A 22,608-nucleotide genomic window follows, 5' to 3' on the forward strand; every position below is an offset into this window, starting at 1 on the left:
GGTGGAAAAAGCTATCGGAGTGAAGCAAATAGGGAAGTGTAAGGTGGTGTCGAGCAGCTGGTCTGACCAAGCAGGGAAGCAGTGGAGTAAAGGGGTGATAACAGGAGTGCCTGTGAGTGTTAGCACTAAAGAGATAAGGGAACATTTGAAAGGCGGCGTTCTAGTGAATGCACAAAGATTGCAAGCAACAAGGGGTGGAGATAGGGTAGATAGCACGTCTATTCTGTTAAATTTTAAGGTCCGGGTACTGCCAAATAAGGTAACAATAGGATATATGAGTTACTATGTGATGCCAGAGGTTTGGGCATGTGGCAACAGTCTGTACAGAGAAAAAGAGGTGTGCCAGGTGTGGAGGAGAGCATGAGTATGGGAAGTGTGGAGATGGTGTACAACCAAATTGTTGCAACTCTGGGCGTGCTCATAGTGTGGCATATAGTGGGTGTGAGGCTATGAAGAAGGCAGTGGAGGTGCAACAAGTGAGAGTGGAGAGAAGGGTGTCATATGCTGAGGCAGTGAGGGTGGTCCAGGAGAGAAGGTTGTAATATGCTGAGGCAGTGAGGGTGGTCCAGGTCCAGGGAGATACAGGTTCAAGGGAGAGAAGGGTAGGAGCATCTAGACCGGGGATTACGGGGCAGGTGGGCAGCGATATGGTATACATAGAAAAGAGAAAGCTGGTGACGTTCATAGCAGGAGCTATCAATAGCACTGCTAAAGTAGAGTCTAAAATGGAGAGGATTAAACTAATAGTGAAAGCTGCTGGGAGACATTTGAGTGACAGGGTTGACATGGGAAGAGGTTCGAGATGACCTCAATCAGCCAATGGTGGAGTCATGTATTACTGGATCTTAGTTATGGTGGTAGTACTACAATGGAATGCTCGAAGCCTGTTGGCTAATGGGCAGGAATTCAAGCAGTTCATTGTTGCTATGCTAGCTAAGCCGGATGTGATTTGTGTGCAGGAAACATGGCTCAAACCGAATGTGGAGTTTATTATACAGGGATATATAGTGGTTCGTAGGGACCGAGATATAAGGGAAGGGGTGGATGTGCCACCTTCATAAAGCAAGGAATTCCCTACAAGATGATAGGCAAAGGTATTGAACAGGAGTATGTGGTGTTGGAGGTGTGGCTGAGAGGAGGGGTGCTAGTGGTAGTGAATTACTATAATCCGTGTCAGATATTGGATGTGGAAGTGCTGGAGAGGCTGGAGGGCCAGGAAAGAAGTAAGGTAATGTGGTGTGGGGATTTTAATGCCTACAACATGCTTTTGGGGGTGGGGGGGAACGGATGGATGGAAATGGACAAGTGATGAAAATTTGATAGAAAAGAAAGATCTGGTGTGCCTGAATGATGGCCGAGGGACCAGGATTGATGTAGCCACAGGGAAAGAGTCTGCCTTGGACCTCACTCTGGTATCTAGTGCGATGGCAGGAATATGTGAGTGGGAGGTATGGAAGGAGTCGACAGTAGGGAGTGATCATTACCCCATTCTATGCACAGTAGGCCGAAGGGAGGAGGAGGTGTTAGTGGAGGGAGTAGGCAGGTGGGTGTTTGGAAGGGCAAAGTGGGATCAATTTCAGAAGCTGAGTGAGCAGGTGATGGCTCGGGTGGATATGAGAGGGGATGTAGATAGTATGAATAACTGGGTGAGAACAGCGTTAGTGAGGGCAGCTACTGAGGCTACACCTAAGAGTTCAGGGAGGAGGAGGAGGAGGAAAGCAGTTCCATGGTGGACGGAGGAATGTGGGGCAATGGTGAGGATTAGGAACAGGGCATTTAGAGTACTGAAAAGGACTCATAATGTCCAACATCTGATTCAATATAAGCAGGTCCAGGCCATGGTGAGGAGAACTATCCGTCAGGCAAAGAGGTCATGTTGGCATCGGTTCTGTGACACCATTGGAAGGGCGACACCTGTGGGAGAAGTGTGGAAGATGATTAAGAGGATGAGTGGGAACAGGAGGGAGTGGGATTATCCAGTGTTGACGAGTGGGGAGGATGTGGCAGTAACAGATGAGGAGAAAGCAGAGATGATGGCCAAAGCATTTGTCGAAGTGCATAGCTACGCAAATTTGTCAGAGGAGGGGCAGAGGGGGAGAGAGAGAACGAGAGAGGAGCATCCTGGAGTGCTGGAAAGGAGGGAGGATGTAAATGATGCGTTGAGTGCACCATTTACCAGGGCATAGGTGAAAAGAGCAATAGGTAAGGGAGGGTTAACTTCACCTGGGAAAGATGAGGTGTGCTATGTTATGTTGGCCCATCTTAGTGATGGACTGGATAAGGTATTGGTGTTGTACAACAGAGTGTGGGAGGAGGGGAAACTACCAGGCAGTTGGAAGGAGGCAGTAGTGGTACCAATCCGGAAGCCCGGGAAGGATCCAACGAAGCCAACAAGCTATCGGCCAATAGCTTTAACATCACATGTATGTAAGATTATGGAACATATGATCACGGAGAGGCTAACTTACTTCCTGGAGAAGAGAGGGCTAGTAACGCCACATCAGAGTGTGTTCAGGAAGGGTAGGGGAACTATGGATCCAGTGCTCTGCTTAGAAGCAGAGGTTAGGAAGGCTCAGGTGAACAAGGAGACTGTTGTAGCTGTCTTTTTTGATGTGGAGAAGGCGTATGATATGATGTGGAAGGAGGGGTTGTTAATCAAGCTAGATATAATGGGGGTAGGAGGAAGAATGTACAACTGGATAAAGGATTTCCTGTTTGGAAGGTCTATCCAGGTGAGGGTGGGGAAATCAGGCAGCTACTTCGTGGATAATGGTACATTACATTTACATTTACGTCATTTAGCAGACGCTCTTATCCAGAGCGACTTACAAATTGGTGCATTCACCCTATAGCCAGTGGGATAACCACTTGACACATTTTTTTATTTTTTTTTATTTTTTATTTTTTTTTACACCGCAGGGGAGCGTGATTAGTCCTCTGTTGTTCTCAATCATGATCAATGATGTTTACTCTCAGGTACAGCCGGATATAGGGAGGTCATTATTTGCAGATGATGGTGCCTTATGGAAGAGGGGAAGAAATGTGCCATACATAGTCAGGAAGGTGCAGGAAGCAATTGATGAAGTAGAGCGGTGGGCACTAATGTGGGGATTCAGGTTCTCTGTAGAGAAAACTCAAACAGTGTTCTTTACCAGGAGGAAGGTGGAAGATGAGGTATGCTTGAGGTTATATGGGAGAAACCTGGAGAGGGTGGGGGCCTTCAGGTTCCTTGGGGTATACTTTGATACTAGACTGACCTGGGCAGAACACAATGAGAGAGTGGTGGGAAAGTGTAAGAAGGTGCTAAATGTGATGCGCTGTCTGACGGGGAAGGAGTGGGGGGCTGGGCATTCCTCATTGATGACCATGTATGTTGCATTGATCCGATCTGTAATAGACTATGGAAGTATAGCATATGGTTCAGCAACCCGGACCTCATTGGAAAGGCTAGATGTCATACAGGGACAAGGACTCAGAATATGTAGTGGGGCATTTCGAACGTCCCCAGTGGCTGCATTTCAGGTGGAGATGGGGGATATGCCATTACAGATTAGGAGACAGCAGCTGGCAATGAATTATTGGGTCAACCTACAGGGACATGGGGTGTCTCATCCTGCGAAAGGGATTTTACAGGCATGCAGGGAACATGAGCGAAGACAGAACACGAGCTTTGGGTGGATGGGTAATACCCAGGCAAAGGAGATGGGGCTGTATGGAAGGGAGTTTAGTCCAATGGTAGTTATTCCTGTAAATCCACCATGGCTACTCCCACCTCCAGTAGTTGATCTAGAAGTGTTGGAGAGACTACAGAAAGATAAGGAGGCTGTTGATCCAGCTGATTTCTTTAAGAGACATCTGGAAACTGTGTATCAGGATTTTGTGGACATTTACACAGATGGTTCAAAAGATCCAAGGACAGGACGTACTGGGTCAGCATTTGTAGTGCAGGAATGTGGGGTGGAAGTCAGGAAACGTATTACAGATAATCTGGCTGTATATACGGCGGAGCTGATGGCCATACTATTGGCCTTGCAGTGGGTGGAGGAAGCTAAGCCAGACAGAGTAGTTATTTGCTCTGACTCATGCGCAGTGTAAATGAGTCTCCAGTCCTTTAGCTTACGTAGCAGACAAGACCTGCTTTATGAGGTGCTACAAATCCATGGCAGGATTAAACAGATGGGTATTCAGATAAGATTTACTTGAGTTCCAGCCCATGTGGGGGTGGAGGGGAACGAGGCAGTAGATGCACAGGCTAAACAAGCACTTAGTAGTGGGGATGTTGATGTTGAAATGTCAATGAGCAAGGCAGAGGCAAAAAGACTGATATATACAGTGATGGTGCAGAGATGGCAGGAGCAGTGGAATATAAATAATAAGGGAAGGCATTTATTTCAAGTACAGAGGAAAGTCGGGGAGGGGAGGACGGCAGGAAGGGACAGAAGAGAGGAGGCTATATTTACAAGATTAAGGGTGGGACACAGCCAGTTGAATAAGACACTAAGCGTGATAGGAAAGCATCCATCAGGAAAATTTGATTATTGTCAGGAAATAGAGATGGTGGAGCATGTATTGCTACAGTGTGGGCAGTATCAGAGGGAAAGAGAGAGGATGAGATTAAGTATGAAGGAGAAGGGGATACAGGAAATTAATTTAAAAGTATATTGAGTAGAACGTCATTAGATATAGTATCACATATTTTGTTGTCTTTTTTAAGAGAAACTGGGTTGGCAGATAGGATTTAGTTTATCCCTGTCTCTGGCCCACACTCCAGTACGGTAGGTGGCGGTAATGCACCATAATGTTGGATGCCAACCGCCGATAAACCCCACTGAAGAAGAAGAAGAAGAAGAAGAAGAAGAAGAAGGAGAAGGTTTTCTTGCTTTTTTTTAGCTTTGTACAGTTCATTAAGTTCCAGCTTGTTATTTTTCTTGTCCTGAGATGGAACGTATACAACAGTCACGATAACAGCTCAAAACTCGCTTGGGAGGGTTTTGACTATCAGGTATTCCAAGACGGGTGAACAGGGGTTTGCCTCTACACCAGTTGGTGTAGAGGCAAACCCCTCCCCCACTCGATTTCCCCGACTCTACTGTCTTGTTCACCCGGTGAATGGAGAATCCTTCATGTTGGATATCCATAGGTGGCATCTTGTCCGAGAGCCATGTTTCAGAAAAGCAAAGAATATTGCAGTTTCGAGAGTCCCGTTGGTAGCAAATCCGCGATCGGAGGTCATTCATCTTATTATCAAGTGGCCAGTAGAATGGAGGGAAGATGTGGCCGGTTTTCCCTTTGCCTTAATCTCATCAGGATTCCCCCCCTCTTGCTTCTGTAACGCCGGCATTTCCTCTTGGGTAGGCCGAAAATTGGCTCGGAATTACAGAGAGTCAAAGTTGAAGCCGGATTTGGGGTAAGGAGCTGCCAATCTGACGTTCAATAGTTCTTGTCGGTTGTAAAAAACAATAGCAGATACATTTGTGAAAATAAATCATCACAAAATAGCTAAATTGGGCCATTCAGTATGGCGCCCTTTTTAGAATTAACCCAACAACAGAAGGTAACAAGTGGTTCCCTAAAAGCTACCTGGGTTTAAACATCTCTTTTCAGAAAGTGAATAGCTGATCGAGACATAATAGTCAATTTTTGTCTCCCCGAGTATAGAAGGCCATGGCTCAGCCTCAGAATGTCATAGAGATGAAGCAAAGATATCCCCATATGCTTCAGAGTTGCATCTTTCACAGGTATTTTAAATCTTGTTTCTAGCTGAGCATTGTTACAGAACGCTTTATGTAACTAGGATCCTTTTTATTTATTTATTTTCAAAATATAAAGCTAACAATAGGTAGGCTATACCTTTTGCCCAGTTTTGTTTAACAAAGGGTATGGCATACCATCACCAGAGTCATAAAGATGGCTCTGACCGTCACATACCACCTCAATTCGAGCCCTGGTTTTAACCAAACCCTTCACAGACACAGAGATATTTAAGGAGTGCATGGTGACAGTAGGCCTATTGGAGGATTTGGCTACCGGCAAATCTATGGATAGCATAATTACATTTGCCTATCTCTTTTTTCTTTTCTTAAATAGGAAGAAATAGTCTCCAACAAAGCCCTCTTGTTGTTAATGAAGTCAGTTATTGAAATGAATTAGGCCTACTTTTTCCCAGTCTGCCCTGTACACAGATTGTGAGCGACCGGTATCCAAACATGCATGGCTTGAGAAATGCGGTCACCTGTCATGTGGTTTTATTCCTATAACTACTTAGTTTCAATATGAACAGTACTGCCACAGCAGCATTACATTTTATTAACACTTGATAACACTTGATTTAGCCTACATCATCATCAATATTCAGTTTGGTTGGCAGATATGCTCAGCAGAGAGAGGCAGAAAGACATAGAAAGGTAAATCACAATCAGTATAAGAAATCGAGCTAGCTAACTATCATCAACATAAATTATCAGCTGATAGCCCACCCTCTTTTCCCTATGTCAATGTCTTTAGGAGGCACTGTAGCTACACTACATTACCAAAAGTATGTGGACACCTGCTCGTCGAACATCTCATTTCAAAATCATGGGCATTAATATGGAGTTGGTCCCCCCTTTGCTACTACAGCCTCCACTCTTCCACTAGATGTTGGAACATTGCTTCCATTCAGCCACAAGAGCTTTAGTGAGGTCGGGCACTGGTGTTAGGCCTGGCTCGCAATCAGCGTTCCAATTCATCCCAAAGGTGTTCGATGGGGTTGAGGTCAGGGCTTTGTGCAGGCCAGTCAAGTTCTTCCACACAGATCTCGACAAACCATTTCTGTATGGGCCTCGCTTTGTGCACGGGGGCATTGTCATGCTGAACAGGAAAGGGCCTTCCCCAAACTGTTGCCACAAAGTTGGAAGCACAGAATCGTCTAGAATGTCATTGTATGAGTTGTTGGAAAGGTGGGATCCTATGACGGTGCCACGTTGAAAGTCACTGACCTCTTAGGTAAGGCCATTCTACTGCCAATGTTTGTCTATGGAGATTGCATGGCTGTGTGCTCGATTTTATACCTGTCAGCAACGGGTGTGGCTGAAATAGCCGAATCCACTCATTTGAAGGGATGTCCACATACTTTTGTATATATAGTGTAGCTTGCTTACAATTTGTGATGATGAGTGAATGTGTTTTTGCAGAAATCCATAGGCCTATGTTAAAAAAGTATAAAATTAGCTACAGAGACATTTGGGGTTATGAATTTTTATATATTAATGATGAAACTGCATTTCTTTCCCCAAGGGGATAGAGTTGCTCTTTGTTTCATTTTGAGCACCTGCCCCCTAAAAGGTCTATGCACGGCCCTGATGTGCAATGACGCACCTGGCCTTTCGACTGCCTATCTATGTTCTTGTGGATTGATATTTAAAATTGGTGCAGATTTAAATGATTGCTAGTTAACCTATTGCAGATCTGGACAAACCACTATTGTCACTATGGATAGAGGGTAGGTAGACTATATTGACCTGTGGTATAGTAAGCGTCCAGAAAGCATAGTGCATAAGGGAAGTATCAAAACACCTTGATAGGGGAGGCGCATGCAAGCAGATGAGGAAATGTACCTATATGGAAGAAGTAAAACCTGCAAAATGGGGAATGTAAAACAGGGAAAAAACGTACTACCCTCCCCTGTGCACAATAAAAAAAACACACAACCCTCCCCAAAGCGAAAACAGCCCTTCCCCAATACAACACAATGATTTCATAAAAGTTGTCCTGGGCCTTAGCGTCCAAAAATCGTTACGTATTGGATACAAGTGTCTAAATTTGGTAGAGATGCTCTTTGGGATGTGTAAATTTATATTAGAAGGGGTGTGTAAGGTTTTGTATTTATTTTCTTAGTCATCCGTGTGTTCTTGAACGTAGCCCTGTTTCTTTGTGTTCTTGAACGTAGCCCTGTCTTTCATTTTTGTTCATTGATTTCACCTGTGTTAGTTACTCATCTGGTCTCATCAGCTCCTTATTTAGTTCAGTTCATTCTGTTTGCGCCTTGTGAGGTATTGTTATTTTTGACTCTACTAAGCCTTTTCCTAGTGTAACAGTGTTGCTTCCGTCCCTCTCCTCGCCCCTACCTGGGCTTGAACCAGGGACCCTCTGCACACATCGACAACAGTCACCCTCGAAGCACCGTTACCCGTCACTCCACAAAAGCCGCAGCCCTTGCAGAGCAAGGGAATCAACTACTTCAAGGTCTCAGAGCGAGTGACGTCACCGATTTGAAATGCTACTAGCGCGCACCGCTAACTAGCTAGCCATTTCACACCGGTTACACTAGCTCGTTTGTGTGAACCAGTTATAGCCTTCAGTCCTAGTTTTTGATTCTCCTGCCTGTTTGCCTACCCGTGTATGACCATTGCCTGCCTGTGACCACGATTCCTGCCTTCTGTGAAGGCGAAATAAACACCTGCTGCGCTCTGCGCGTGAATCTACACCTTTTTCTCATTACAGGGTATTCAAAAATATATATTACGTATTTGTTAGTGGACCAATCTTCAATAATATACCATTATAATTCATTAGTAACCTGCCTAAAGTGGCAGAAATTACCTGGAAACACCAGAAATCAACCTGTAAACCACTCAGATTTTGGTGAACTACTACATTAATCACCTTAGAGATGTCTTTAAAGGGCAATGTTATTTCACATCTCAGTCATTTAGCAGACACTCTTTTCCAGAGTGACTTACAGTTAGTGAGTGCATACATTTTTTTTTCTACTTTTGCAATTATGCATTTAGGCTACCCGGGATTTTGCCCCAAATCCAATATTACTGTGAATCCAATATGGCAGCCATAATGATATGGCCGCCATTATGAAGCAGCAAGTTTCACCATGGTAAAACATGGCATGGAAATGCAAAAGTAGATCACACAAGATCTCACTTCTGGCCAAATACCTGTGATGGCCTTTGATTATTTTTTTTGTTGCTCTTGCAAAGTTTGTTCAAAAGGCTTATGAAGAGCAATGTTCGTGGTTATGTTTGGTGGACTGCACATAAAGATCACCCTATGGCACATAATAGGTAAACCTTTTGGCACCCCTTCTAAGATTTTCTCATATCACCTGAGGAATGTTTGTTCCAAATTTCTTGCTTGTATCCGCCCGTACTAAAAACCAATATAAGAATCCTGGCCTTGCTGACATTTTTGCTGGAGATGGATTCAATCACATGAATGAGAGTTTTGTGGCTCTATCTACTGTAACTTACACTGCCAATTCAGACCAGCAAATACCATTTGTCATCACCATATTGCCTTCTTGTAATAGTTTCTCCCACTTGTATCCTCTTGAACAGCTACATTAGATACTGCTGTTTCGATCTCTCCTCAGTCCCCAAGAATAGTCTCAGTTTTCTAGAACAATGATTCCAAGCACATTGACTTTTAAAGGTCATTTATGTGTACACTCTTAGAAAAAAGGCTTCCAAAAGGGTTCTTCGGCTGTCCCCATAGCAGAAACCTTTTTGGTTCCAGGTAGAACCCATTTGGGTTCCATGTAGAACCCTCTGTGGAAAGGGTTCTAAATGGAACCCAAGAAGGTTCTACCTGGAACAAAAAAGGGTTCTTCAAAGGGTTATTCTATGGGGACAGGTTCTAGATACAGTGGGGAAAAAAGTATTTAGTCAGCCACCAATTGTGCAAGTTCTCCCACTTAAAAAGATGAGAGAGGCCTGTAATTTTCATCATAGGTACACGTCAACTATGACAGACAAATTGAGAAAAAAAATCCAGAAAATCACATTGTAGGATTTTGTATGAATTTATTTGCAAATGATGGTGGAAAATAAGTATTTGGTCACCTACAAACAAGCAAGATTTCTGGCTCTCACAGACCTGTAACTTCTTCTTTAAGAGGCTCCTCTGTCCTCCACTCGTTACCTGTATTAATGGCACCTGTTTGAACTTGTTATCAGTATAAAAGACACCTGTCCACAACCTCAAACAGTCACACTCCAAACTCCACTATGGCCAAGACCAAAGAGCTGTCAAAGGACACCAGAAACAAAATTGTAGACCTGCACCAGGCTGGGAAGACTGAATCTGCAATAGGTAAGCAGCTTGGTTTGACGAAATCAACTGTGGGAGCAATTATTAGGAAATGGAAGACATACAAGACCACTAATAATCTCCCTCGATCTGGGGCTCCACGCAAGATCTCACCCCGTGGGGTCAAAATGATCACAAGAACGGTGAGCAAAAATCCCAGAACCACACGGGGGGACCTAGTGAATGACCTGCAGAGAGCTGGGACCAAAGTAACAAAGCCTACCATCAGTAACACACTACGCCGCCAGGGACTCAAATCCTGCAGTGCCAGACGTGTCCCCCTGCTTAAGCCAGTCCATGTCCAGGCCCGTCTGAAGTTTGCTAGAGTGCATTTGGATGATCCAGAAGAGGATTGGGAGAATGTCATATGGTCAGATGAAACCAAAATATAACTTTTTGGTAAAAACTCAACTCGTCGTGTTTGGAGGACAATGAATGCTGAGTTGCATCCAAAGAACACCATACCTACTGTGAAGCATGGGGGTGGAAACATCATGCTTTGGGGCTGTTTTTCTGTAAAGGGACCAGGACGACTGATCCGTGTATAGGAAAGAATGAATGGGGCCATGTATCGTGAGATTTTGAGTGAAAACCTCCTTCCATCAGCAAGGGCATTGAAGATGAAATGTGGCTGGGTCTTTCAGCATGACAATGATCCCAAACACACCGCCCGGGCAACAAAGGAATGGCTTCATAAGAAGCATTTCAAGGTCCTGGAGTGGCCTAGCCAGTCTCCAGATCTCAACCCCATAGAAAATCTTTGGAGGGAGTTGAAAGTCCGTGTTGCCAAGCGACAGCCCCAAAACATCACTGCTCTAGAGGAGATCTGCATGGAGGAATGGGCCAAAATACCAGCAACAGTGTGTGAAAACCTTGTGAAGACTTACAGAAAACGTTTGACCTGTGTCATTGCCAACAAAGGGTATATAACAAAGTATTGAGAAACTTTTGTTATTGACCAAATACTTATTTTCCACCATAATTTGCAAATAAATTCATAAAAAATCCTACAATGTGATTTTCTGGATTTTTTTTCCTCATTTTGTCTGTCATAGTTGACGTGTACCTATGATGAAAATTACAGGCCTCTCTCATCTTTTTAAGTGGGAGAACTTGCACAATTGGTGGCTGACTAAATACTTTTTTTCCCCCACTGTAGATAGGATTATTTTTTTACTAAGAGTGTACTGTGAATGCAATCAGTGCCTTCAGAAAGTATTCATATTTTATCCTCACCCCTCTACACACAATACCCCATAATGACAAAGTGAAAACATGTTTTTGGACATTTTTGCAAATGTATTGAAAATGAAATACAAAAATATCTCATTTACACCCCTGAGTCAACACTTTGTAGAAGCACCTTTGGCAGCGATTACAGCTGTGAGTCTTTCTGGGTAAGTCTTTAAGCGCTTTCCACACCTGGATTGTGCAACATTTGCACATTATTCTTTTCATAATTCTTCAAGCTTTGTCAAATTGGTTGTTGATCATTGTTAGACAACCATTTTCAGGTCTTGCCATAGATTTTCAGGTAGATTTAAGTCAAAACTGTAACTCGGCCACTCAGGAACATTCACTGTCTTCTTCGTAAGCAACTCCAGTGTAGAGTTGGCCTTGTGTTTTAGGTTATTTTCCTGCTGAAAGGTGAATTCATCTCCCAGTGTCTGATGGAAAGCAGACTGAAACAGGGTTTCCTCCAGGATTTTGCCTGTGCTTAGCTCCATTCCGTTTCTTTTTTATCCTGAAAAACTCCCCAGTCCTTAACGATTACAAGCATACCCATAACATGATGCAGCCACCAATATGCTTGAAAATATGGAGAGTGGTACTCAGTAATGTGTTGTATTGGATATGACACAAACATTACATTTTGTATTCAGGACAAAAAGTTAATTGCTTTGCCAAATTATTTGCAGTATTACTTTAGTGCCTTGTTGCATACAGGATGCAGGTTTTGGAATAGTTTTTATTCTGTACAGGCTTCCTTCTTTTCACTCTGTCAATTAGGTTAGTATTGTGGAGAAACTACAATGTTGTTGTTCCATCCTCAGTTTTCTCCTATCACAGCCATTAAACTCGGTAACTCTTTTAAAGTCACCATTGATTGGCCTCATGGTTAGGAAGGACGCCTGTATCTTTGTAGTGACTGGGTGTATTGATAGACCATCCAAAGCTTAATTAATAACTTCACCATACTCAAAGGGATATTTAATGTGTGCTTCTATTATTTTTTTAACTCATCTACTATAGGTGCCCTTCTTTGCAAGGCATTGGAAAACATCCCTGGTCTTTGTGGTTGAATCTGTGTTTGAAATTCACTGCTCGACTGAGGGACCTTACAGATAATTATATATGTGGGGTACAGAGATGAGGTTGTCATTCAAAACTCATGTTAAACACTATTATTGCACACAGTCCATGCAACTTATTATGTGACTTGTTAAACAATTTTTTTTACTCCCGAACTCATTTAGTCTTGCCATAACAAAGTGGTTGAATACTTATTGACTCAAGACATTTCAGCTTTTCATTTTTAATTAGTTAAAAAAACACACAAAAAAACATAATTACACTTTGACATTATGGGCCAGTGACCAAAAAATCTATTTTTAATCCATTTTAAATTCAGGCTGTAACACAACAAAATGTGGAGAAAGTCAAGGGGTGTGAATACTTTCTGAAGGCACTGTATCCCTTTAAGCTGCGACCCATATGGCCCATATTCCATGGCCTCAGGCCTTGGTTCAGAACATAGAGATCGTACAGTAACCCAATGATGATGAGGTGTTATACAACATCACGGGTTCAGTAGCAGCCATCCTTCCAGCTGCCATCTCTCAGGGCGCTTAGCGCAGCCAGGCTCTTTGGGGGGGTCAGTAGACTGCAAGAAAGTGAGAGGGGTTGAGAGAGAGAGAGTAATAGATAGAGAGATAGGGAGGGATATATATTTATATATATATATATAGAGAGAGAGATTCAGAGATACAGTCACTCAGGATGAAATGGGAGAGTTGAGACATAAAAATGACGTTTAGACCCATGAAAAGACAATCGTAACTATTGACATTAGCGTTTATGAGGTTATATTGCACTGCATATGAAGTTCTTATGTATGTACCCTTCCAATAAAGTGTAACAACAACATATTATAGAAATATTGCTTCTTATCATACTTTTATCTTTAACATTAGCCTCGATAAAGTACCCACATTCCTGAGGCTACAATAATCAACTACAGGTAATATTATATAATATCATAAATAACATACAGTAGATAATCTATAATCATATAATTTTTTATTGTACGATAATGTTAATTTGGCAAGTATAATAGACAGGCATGTATCCACCCTTAATCTGAATGACCCTATTTACCTGTGTGTCGACTGGGCGATCTTGCTGGGGCGGGGGGTGCCACCAGTCCCTATGAAGGAGGCGGGTCGTGGTAGAGCACTACGGGGGATGGAGGAGGGCTGGGGGACACCACTGGGGATGGTGCCTTTGAGGGGCTGGGGTGCACTGCTGGGGATGTTGTGAAGAATGACAGAGGTAGAGAGGGTGTTGGAGGAGGAGGAGGGACCCTGTTGGACCGTGGGGCTGACATAGGCTGTGGCCTTGACGGGGTGTCGGGGGGTCGTTTGGAAGTTTCCCACACTCTGGAACCGTTGGCTGAGATGGCCGGCGGAGGGAACTGAAGACGGGGGCAAAGGAAAGACGGGTTAGTCAGTCATCAAACTATTCTAACCCAAGAATGTGGGGTGCAATGAGCTTAAATTAAATAGACTTAAATAAACAGGTGATTCTGGCAAGCACAGTGTGCAGAATGTTCCTTCACTGTTAAGTCATTGTGTAAAGAATCAACATATATTATACATAACACGTATCAAAAATATAAAAACTCTATAAGAGAAGGTGGAAAACAATATATAAACATAAAGGGCAAAACAGTGTGCAGGATTCCTGTACTGATACAACTGACGGTAGACCAAGATGGGAGGGGTCTTACTGGAGGACTGAAGTCGGGCGAGCCCATTGGACGAGTCGAAGCTCTGGCTGTTCCGCATGGTTATTGGCAGGGAGGAGGGGCCAGACGATTGATTGACAGAAGACACCAGGCTTGGAACAACACTGGGATCGCAATGCATGCTGGGAGCTCGGATCAGGTTGGGCATGCTTCTCCGCAGCTTGTCTACGTAACGAGGGAAGTTAAAAATCCATTGCAATCAAACCGGGAAGACATGCATGAAACGTATTCCTCTTCCTTTAGGCCAATGGTGTTCAGTCCTGGTCCTGGAGATCAACAGTGTGTGCAGGCTTTTGTTGCAGCTCAGTACCAACACAATTCAACTACTCAAGGCCTGATGATCAGCTGATCAGTTGAATCAGATGTGTTAGCATTGGGCAGGAACAAAAGCCTGCACACCCTGTGGGTCTACCAGGATGGAACACCCCAGCTCTAGACTGACCTGTGCTGGACCTGTATCCATATGTGTCCACGATGAGGCTGGAGGGTCCGGAGAATTGCTGCTGGTACTGGGACAGCCCACTGGGGGAGTACTGAGGGGTGGAGGTGCTGCGTCTGCTGCACTCCCTGATACTGGAGATACTGGAGAAGGTGTGGGAGTGAGACAGGCTGCCCCACTGCATGGACCCGGTCCGGAGCAGCCGAGGCTGGGGCGGAGGGAGATGGTTGTAGCCCTCCTCATCCTCCTCTTCCTCCTCCAGGTCCATCTTGCTGCACCGGAGGGAGAAGCTGGAGCTGCGACGGCTGGCCGTGGCTGAAGTAGAGCTAGTGGCATACTCCTGACGCAGGCCTGGTGAAGGGAGACATACATGTATTCGTGGGTTGCATGTTTCATCACAATATTCTTTTGAATGTTAGTTTTGGACTGATGCCCGACTGAGCATTCTACTCGTCAATGAGCGTTGATGAAGATATCATAAAAAATGCATTATATAGGAGGCAAATAATAGGAGGCAAATAATTAGTAGGAAAACCTTTTGACAACATTTTGATGTCGCCAGATTGACTTTAGATGCAGTATAACGTTAGTTAGTTAGCTAAGATTGAGGGGAGGATACTAGGTTTTCGCTAGCTAACGTTAGCATCACTAGCTGTTTTTGACCAACTTTGCTAGCTAATGACAACATTGCTATCTGTCTTAAGTAAATTTGATGACATGATAATATTGGTAAAGTTGTTTCCTACTAAATATTTGACTACTTTAGCAATGTCATCGTATTTCCAGGCACTACAGTGTAATTTTTATTAAACGTCGTTAGCATCTGTCCAGAATGACAGGGCTTATCACGACTTTAGGGCACCACTATTGCTCCGCCGTTAGAGGGAGGTGCAGCCTATGATTAGGCATAAACACACCCAAAAACAACAGGATACACATGCACACACGGACGCACTGGCGCACGCAAGCACGCACGTACACACCCCATCTTGGCTGTCCATTGTGGATAGGGGGTAGTGGGAGGTTAGCGCTTTTGGTGCTGGTGCCACTTCATGTGGCTGTGGAGACCGATGCGGGAGCCATACACTCTGCTGCAGGTGGGACACGTACAGTATGCTGTGAGTCCAATGGCGTAATTACAGCTGCGCGTTGGTGTCTCTGGGTGAGTTTCTCGCTTCTCCTCTGTAAGTTGGTATCTTCGAGGTGCTGAACCCCTTTGGCACAGGAGGACTGTCAAATGGACCTGTTGAGTGCAAGAGTTTGTAGGCTTAAGGGGTTGATGTTGCAGCACTTCAGGATGTCCTTGCTGTGGTCTTTTAAGCGCTTTTTCTGACCATCAGCAGAGCGTTTGGCTGCACTTAGTTGGCCGTAGAGAACTCGGTGGAGGACGCGGTGCTCAGGCATGTGGATCACGTGGCAAAACAAATGGAAGAGTTGTTTAACCATGCTTGCCTCAAAGGTCGACTTGGTCGACTTGGTGTTGGCGAGGATATCATTGTGCGGTACTCTGTCCTTCCAGCTTAGCACTAAGATGCGTTGGAGGCCTCTGATGTGGAAGGCTTTCAAGATGTTTATGTGTCCCCTGTATGCGGACCAGGTCTCTGAACTGTAAAGCAGGGTGGAGACACAAACAGCATTGTATACTGCGACCTTGGTGTGGGTCTTGAGGTTACGATTATCGAAGACCCTGGCCCGGAGGCATCCAAAGGAAGCTGAGGATCTATAGACACGTGTGTGGATTTTGTTGTCTCAGTTGATCCGAGGGAGTTGTGTGACAGGGTTTTGATGGCACACGTACACGCACACAAGATAATGGTGTCTTAAAATAGTTTAGTATAGTAATAGAAGTTTGACCTTGGCCACTAAAACACAGCTTCATACATCAGTGTCATGCTGTTGAATGTAGGGAGAGGCCAACTTTCCAAATATAGTTTGACAATTATTTTCTTATCATGTTGGTTTAAATTTCACAGGCCTTGAGTTCAATAAACAGTGTGAGCAGATTTGTGACTCGTTTCGGGAAACAAGGCATATGTCACGCGTCACTAGGAGAGGCATTTGAACGTAAACATTTATTTTTATCAAAATGCATTTTTGGGCAGAAATGCATTTTGGAACATGTGAACTTTCATGTGCCTTAATAACAAACTTGTATGCCATCTGTAAATACGAATAAAATTGTTAAATTATGAGCCTAGTTGGTTTAGCAATGGAAAAAGAAAGGAACCTTCCCACTAGCCACGATTCGCTGAGATAATGGATGGGCCAGACATGCCGAGAGATGAGTTCGGATTGGTCTACCATGTAACACGCTTCTGTCTATAACATGAACTGGTCAGTATGTGTAGTTAATCCTTTCTAACGCTGCTTTTTTTAAAGATATCACAAAGAACTGCAAAAGTGTTGCTAATACTCTCCACTTTCTGGAGGAGCGAGTTTTGAAATCAGTGGAATGCCCAGTGGAAGCATTGATAGCTAAGGTGCTTGATTGCAAATATGCGGAGGATTACATCTTAAACTAAGGGCAACCATGACATCCGTGACAGAGAGGGAGAAGTGTTCATCAATGTATACGGGTAAGAGAGTCTAGCTAGCTACATTTTCTGATATTATACGTTTTTAATTTAGTCAGAAAGTCATTTTCATTGCAAGTTAAAGCGTACTGTAAGCTAGCTAGCTAACATTAGCTGGCTGGCTGGCTCTCTAGCTAATGTTATGTGTATGATCTGTGTAGTAATATTATTTGTAACTCCGATCCATTTGCATTGCTAGTTATAGCCTAATGTTAGCTAGCTAGTTAACATTGAACCTAGTTGGTTAGCTTTAGCTACCTGTAGATTCATGCAGGATAGTAACAGGTAGCTTAGTGGTTAAGAGCGTTGTGCCAGTAACCGAAAGGTCGCTGGTTCTAATCCCTGAGCCGACTAGGTGAAAAATCTGTCGATGTGCCCTTGAGCAAGGCACTTAACCCTGATTGCTCCTGTAAATCGCTCTGTATAAGAGCGTCTGCTAAATGACTAAAATTTTAATGTAACATTATGAGTTGGGATTATGGTTAATTGTTTATCTAGCTACATGTCTAAACAAAATACTTCACTATGCAAGTAACCATTTCACTGTGCCGTTTACACATTCTGTATCCTGTGACGAATAAACTTTGATTTTATTTGATATAGTGTGTTTACCATACACTGTAATGTGAAGAACAACATGACCTGCACCAAAGTCAAATTAGGATAACGTTAGACCAACGAGACAGTGTCCAAATTCTAAAATTCTCTGGTAGAATGCCCTGATTTTTTCTCGTCACACTCACAACCTTAAGCTATTTTCTGTAATTGGCTCACCATTAACTTGTAAAAAATGATCTTGTTGTGAGTTATTTTCCTGTAATAATGATTACAAATTAGATAAAGGTAAGACGTTGTCAGCTACAGTGCATTCGGAAAGTAGTCAGACCCCTTGACTTTTTCCACAATTTGTTACGTTACAGCGTTATTCTAAAGTTGATTTAAAAAATAATAATCTCATCAATCTACACATAATACCCCATAATGACAAAGTGAAAACAGGTTTTTAGAAATGTTTGCAAATGTATTTAAAATAAAAAACAGAAATACCTTATTTACATAAGTATTCAGACCGTTTCCTATGAGACTCGAAATTGAGCTCAGGTGCATCCTGTTTCCATTGATCATCCTTGAGATGTTTCTACAACTTGATTGGAGTCTACCTGTGGTAAATTCAATTGATTGGACATGATTTGGAAAGGCACACACCTGTCTAGATAAGGTCCCACAGTTGACAGTGCATGTCAGAGCCAAAACCAAGCCATGAGGTCGAAGGAATTGCTGTAGAGCTCCGAGACTGGATTGTGTCGAGGCACAGATCTGGGGATGGATACCAAAAAATGTCTGCAGCATTGAAGGTCCCCAAGAACACAGTGGCCTCCATCATTCTTAAATGGAAGAAGTTTGGAAGCACCAAGACACTTCCTAGAGCTGGCCACCCGGCCAAACTGAGGAATCGGGGGAGAAGGGCCTTGTTCAGGGAGGTGACCAAGAACCTGATAGTCACTCTGAAAGAGCTCCAGAGTTCCTCTGTGGAGATGGGAGTACCTTCCAGAAGGACAACCATCTCTGCAGCACTCCACCAATCAGGCCTTTATGGTAGAGTGGCCAGACGGAAGCCACTCCTCAGTAAAAGGCACATGACAGCCCACTTGGAGTTTATCAAAAGGCACCTAAAGGACTCTCAGACTATGAGAAACAAGATTCTTTGGTCTGATGAAACCAAGATTGAATGCCAAGCGTCACGTCTGGAGGAAACCTGACACCATCCCTACGGTGAAGCATGATGGTGGCAGCATCATGCTGTGGGGATGTTTTTCAACGGCAGGGACTGGGAGACTAGTCAGGATCGACAGAAAGATGAACGGAGTAAAGTACAGAGAGATCCTTGATGAAAACCTGCACCAGAGCGCTCAGGACCTCAGACTGAGGCGAAGGTTTACCTTCCAACAGGACAACAACCCTAAGCACACAGCCAAGACAACGCAGGAGTGGCTTTGGGACAAGTCTCTGAATGTCCTTGAGTGGCCCAGCCAGGGCCCGGACTTGAATGCGATCGAACATCTCTGGAGAGACCTGAAAATAGCTGTGCAGTGACGCTCCCCAATCCAACCTGACAGAGCTTGACAGGATCTGCAGAGAAAAATGGGAGAAACTCCCCAGATACAGGTGTGCCAAGCTTGTAGCGTCATACCCAAGAAGACTCGAGGCTGTAATCGCTGCCAAAGGTGCTTCAACAGAGTACTGAGTAAAGGGTCTGAATACTTATGTAAATGTGATATCAGTTTTTTATTTTTAATACATTTGCAAAACTTTATAGAAACCTGTTTTTTCTTTGTCATTATGGGGTACTGTGTGTAGATTGATGAGGGGGGAAAAAACTATTAAATACATTTTAGAATAATGTAACGTAACAAAATGTGGAAAAGTCGAGGGGTCTGAATACTTTCCGAATGCACTGTTTATGATATGGTCATTATTGGAACTGGCTAGCCAGCTAACTTAACGTTAGCTAGCTAACAAGCTAGAAACTAACCAAAACATTGTTTAGAAAGTTGCTTTTAGTTGCATGGTTTGCATGGGTTTATTGTTGTTAAAATACACCAGTTATGCTATTTTGGACCACCAGGCTGCTGTCATGCAGCCTGTCGTTTTTGTGTTTATACTTTTTCATAACGACAACGACAAATTTGATGTCGGACGACAATAGAATGTTCATGATGTCACTGCGACAACTGTATACAAACATACACTACCATACTCACTCTGTTTAGCACATGGCCTCATGTGAATCCTTAAAGAGATGGGTGGGGCTAAGGCTTAAGAGGGTGTGAACAATGCTGAATGGGTGTAGACAAAGAAGAGCTCTCCAATAGGTGTACCAAAACATTCAAGGGCCATTTCTTCAAATGTGGGGTTACAAGTTTATCAACTTTCAAAGCAGAATTACTTTCCCATTGTTCCTCAACTGTAGTGTATGATATACTTTTTTCTACTTTTATCCAATGTAAAAAACATAATTTCAAATGTTGCTACATAAGACCGAATCGAGCCGGTCGGTCACATTTATGCTTCATGGTTGAACAAAATATATTGTTAGCATTACAGCTACATATGTTCCTTCCACATCATCTAGCGTGTTCATAAGGTGTATCCAATACAAAGTGTTATTGAGTTTATTGTTCATTTCTACATGTACAATTTCCAACTGATGAAGATATTTATCATAACAAAAACAGTAGAGCGTACTCTACTCACTCTCCTCCTGCAGTCGAGCCATGACCTGTACGTCCGTCATGTCCTGTAGTTTATAGCCCATAGATATAGTGCCATCCTCCAGCTCTGAGGTGCCCACCTCACTGTCCATGGAAGACTGGGGGCTGACCGCAGCATGCTGCCGACTCACACCTGCAACTACAGAGGACACAGTAATGTATGCTAATGTACGTTAATGAATAATAATAATTTTACATTTACATTTAAGTCATTTAGCAGACGCTCTTATCCAGAGCGACTTACAGTTAGTGAGTGCATACATTTTTCATACTGGCCCCCCGTGGGAAACGAACCCACAACCCTGGCGTTGCAAGCGCCATGCTCTACCAACTGAGCTACACGGGAAAACATTTTTATTTTCTATTTTCATTCAAATGAGATTCTCAAAGACGCTTTAAAAAACAAACAATCAAAACCGATATAGGGTTCTGGAAGTTGGACGATGGTCTTCCACAGCTTCAGATAATAATGAGACGGTAATGTATGGTACAGTAATGTGTTGTTAAAGCTAATCTATGAATTCACTGCAGCTCCGTTACTGTTTCTGTAGTGTACTGAACACAATAGTTCAGTGGAAGTAAAATATGAGGTAAATACAAATGTTTTGGGAATAGTGTGATATATTTCAGTTGATGATATTGCTGTGGAGTGAGCATGCTGCAGTACTGTTGGTGAATGAACATATTTCAGTGTGAGTTATTACTTGCAAGGACAACATGATCACTCATGGAATTATGGGTCTTCACGTCTTTTAACTCAGCAATAGTACATCATGCTTCATAACAGTGATGAGTCTTACTGTGGTAAGCCGAGTTAAGGCTGCAGGAGCCCCTCCCTGGGAGAGTCTGTTGCTGGCGCAGAGGGTGGCTGGATGCAGAGAATGGAGCTGGAAAAAAGAAAGAGAGGAAATGGGTTCAAAATAGAGAGGGAGAGCCATAGAAAGCCTTCACACTATCCCAAATCAACCCCTAGCCCATACTCCTTAGGCACTTGTACAGATTTGAAAGAAATATATAATTGAAATAATGCAAAAAAAAAGTCTACCTAGCGAGCATCAAAGGTCAAGATGGAACTATTACCATTTTGCTGTCAGCAATCTAACCCTTTCAAAAATACGGTGCCTTCAGAAAGTATTCTCACCCCTTGACTTTTTCCACATTTTGTTGTGTTACAGCCTGAATTCAACATGTATTAAATTGAAATTTTGTGTAACTGATCTACACACAATATCCCATAATGTCAAAGTGTTTACAAATTAATAAAAAATGAAAAGCTGAAATGGTTTGAGTCAATAAGTATTCAACCCCTTTGTTATGGCAAGTCTAAATAATTTCAGCAGTAAAAATGTGCTTAACAAGTCACATAATAAGTTGCATGGACACACTGTGCAATAACAGTGTTTAACATGATTTTTAAATGACTACCCCCATCTCTGTACCCCACACATACAATTATCTGTAAGGTCCCTCAGTTGAGCAGTGAATTTAAAGCACAGATTCAACCACAAAGACCATGGAGGATTTCCAATGGTTCACAAAGGGCACGTACTGGTAGATGGGTAAAACAAAACAAAAACTGACATTGAATATCCCATTGAGCATGGAGCAGTTATTAATTACACTTTGAGTTGTGTATCAATACACCCAGTCACTACAAAGATACAGGCACCCTTCCTAACTCAGTTGCCAGAGAAGAAGGAAACCGCTCAGGGATTTCACCATGAGGCCAATGGTGATTTAAAACAGTTACAGAGTTTAATGACTGTGATAGGAGATAACTGAGGATGGATCAACAACATTGTAGTTACTCCACAATACTAACATAAATGACAGAGTGAAAAGAAGGAAGCCTGTACAGAATAAAAATAATACTGCAAAAAAAAATGGTATTGAATGTTCCTGAGTGGCCTAGTTACAGTTTTGACTTAAATCGGCTTGAAAATCAATGGCAAGACTTGAAAGAGGCTGTCTAGCAATGATCAACAACCAACTTGACAGATATGAATAATTGTTTTAATATTAATGGGCAAATATTGTACAATCCAGGTGTGCAAGGCTCTTACGACTTACCCAGAAAGACTCACAGCTGTAATCGCTGCCAAAGGTAATTCTAACTTGTATTGACTCACAGGGTTGAATACTTAACTAATCAAGCTATATTAGTGTTTAATTTTCCATTAATAAAAAATAAATGTTAGAATTTTTCTTCCACTTCCA

The 22,608-nt window shown here is 43.0% G+C and overlaps 1 protein-coding gene across 1 annotated transcript in view; it reads right to left on the minus strand.

Moving 5' to 3' along the window:
- Positions 1 to 12,888: 12,888 nt before the first annotated feature.
- slain1a (SLAIN motif family, member 1a) overlaps positions 12,889 to 22,608 on the minus strand; it is a gene marked incomplete at both ends in the record, with an annotated part of 58,889 nt that continues 49,169 nt past the window's right edge. Inside the window, 6 exons of the mRNA XM_084179051.1 lie at positions 12,889 to 12,964; positions 13,459 to 13,774; positions 14,090 to 14,272; positions 14,550 to 14,897; positions 20,375 to 20,530; positions 21,192 to 21,278. Of these exons, the coding sequence (XP_084035177.1) occupies positions 12,889 to 12,964; positions 13,459 to 13,774; positions 14,090 to 14,272; positions 14,550 to 14,897; positions 20,375 to 20,530; positions 21,192 to 21,278 (1,166 nt within the window). The remainder of the gene's footprint in view (positions 12,965 to 13,458; positions 13,775 to 14,089; positions 14,273 to 14,549; positions 14,898 to 20,374; positions 20,531 to 21,191; positions 21,279 to 22,608) is intronic.

Source organism: Coregonus lavaretus (assembly GCF_964263955.1).
Source record: "Coregonus lavaretus genome assembly, chromosome: 16".
In the NCBI taxonomy this organism is placed as follows: domain Eukaryota; kingdom Metazoa; phylum Chordata; class Actinopteri; order Salmoniformes; family Salmonidae; genus Coregonus; species Coregonus lavaretus.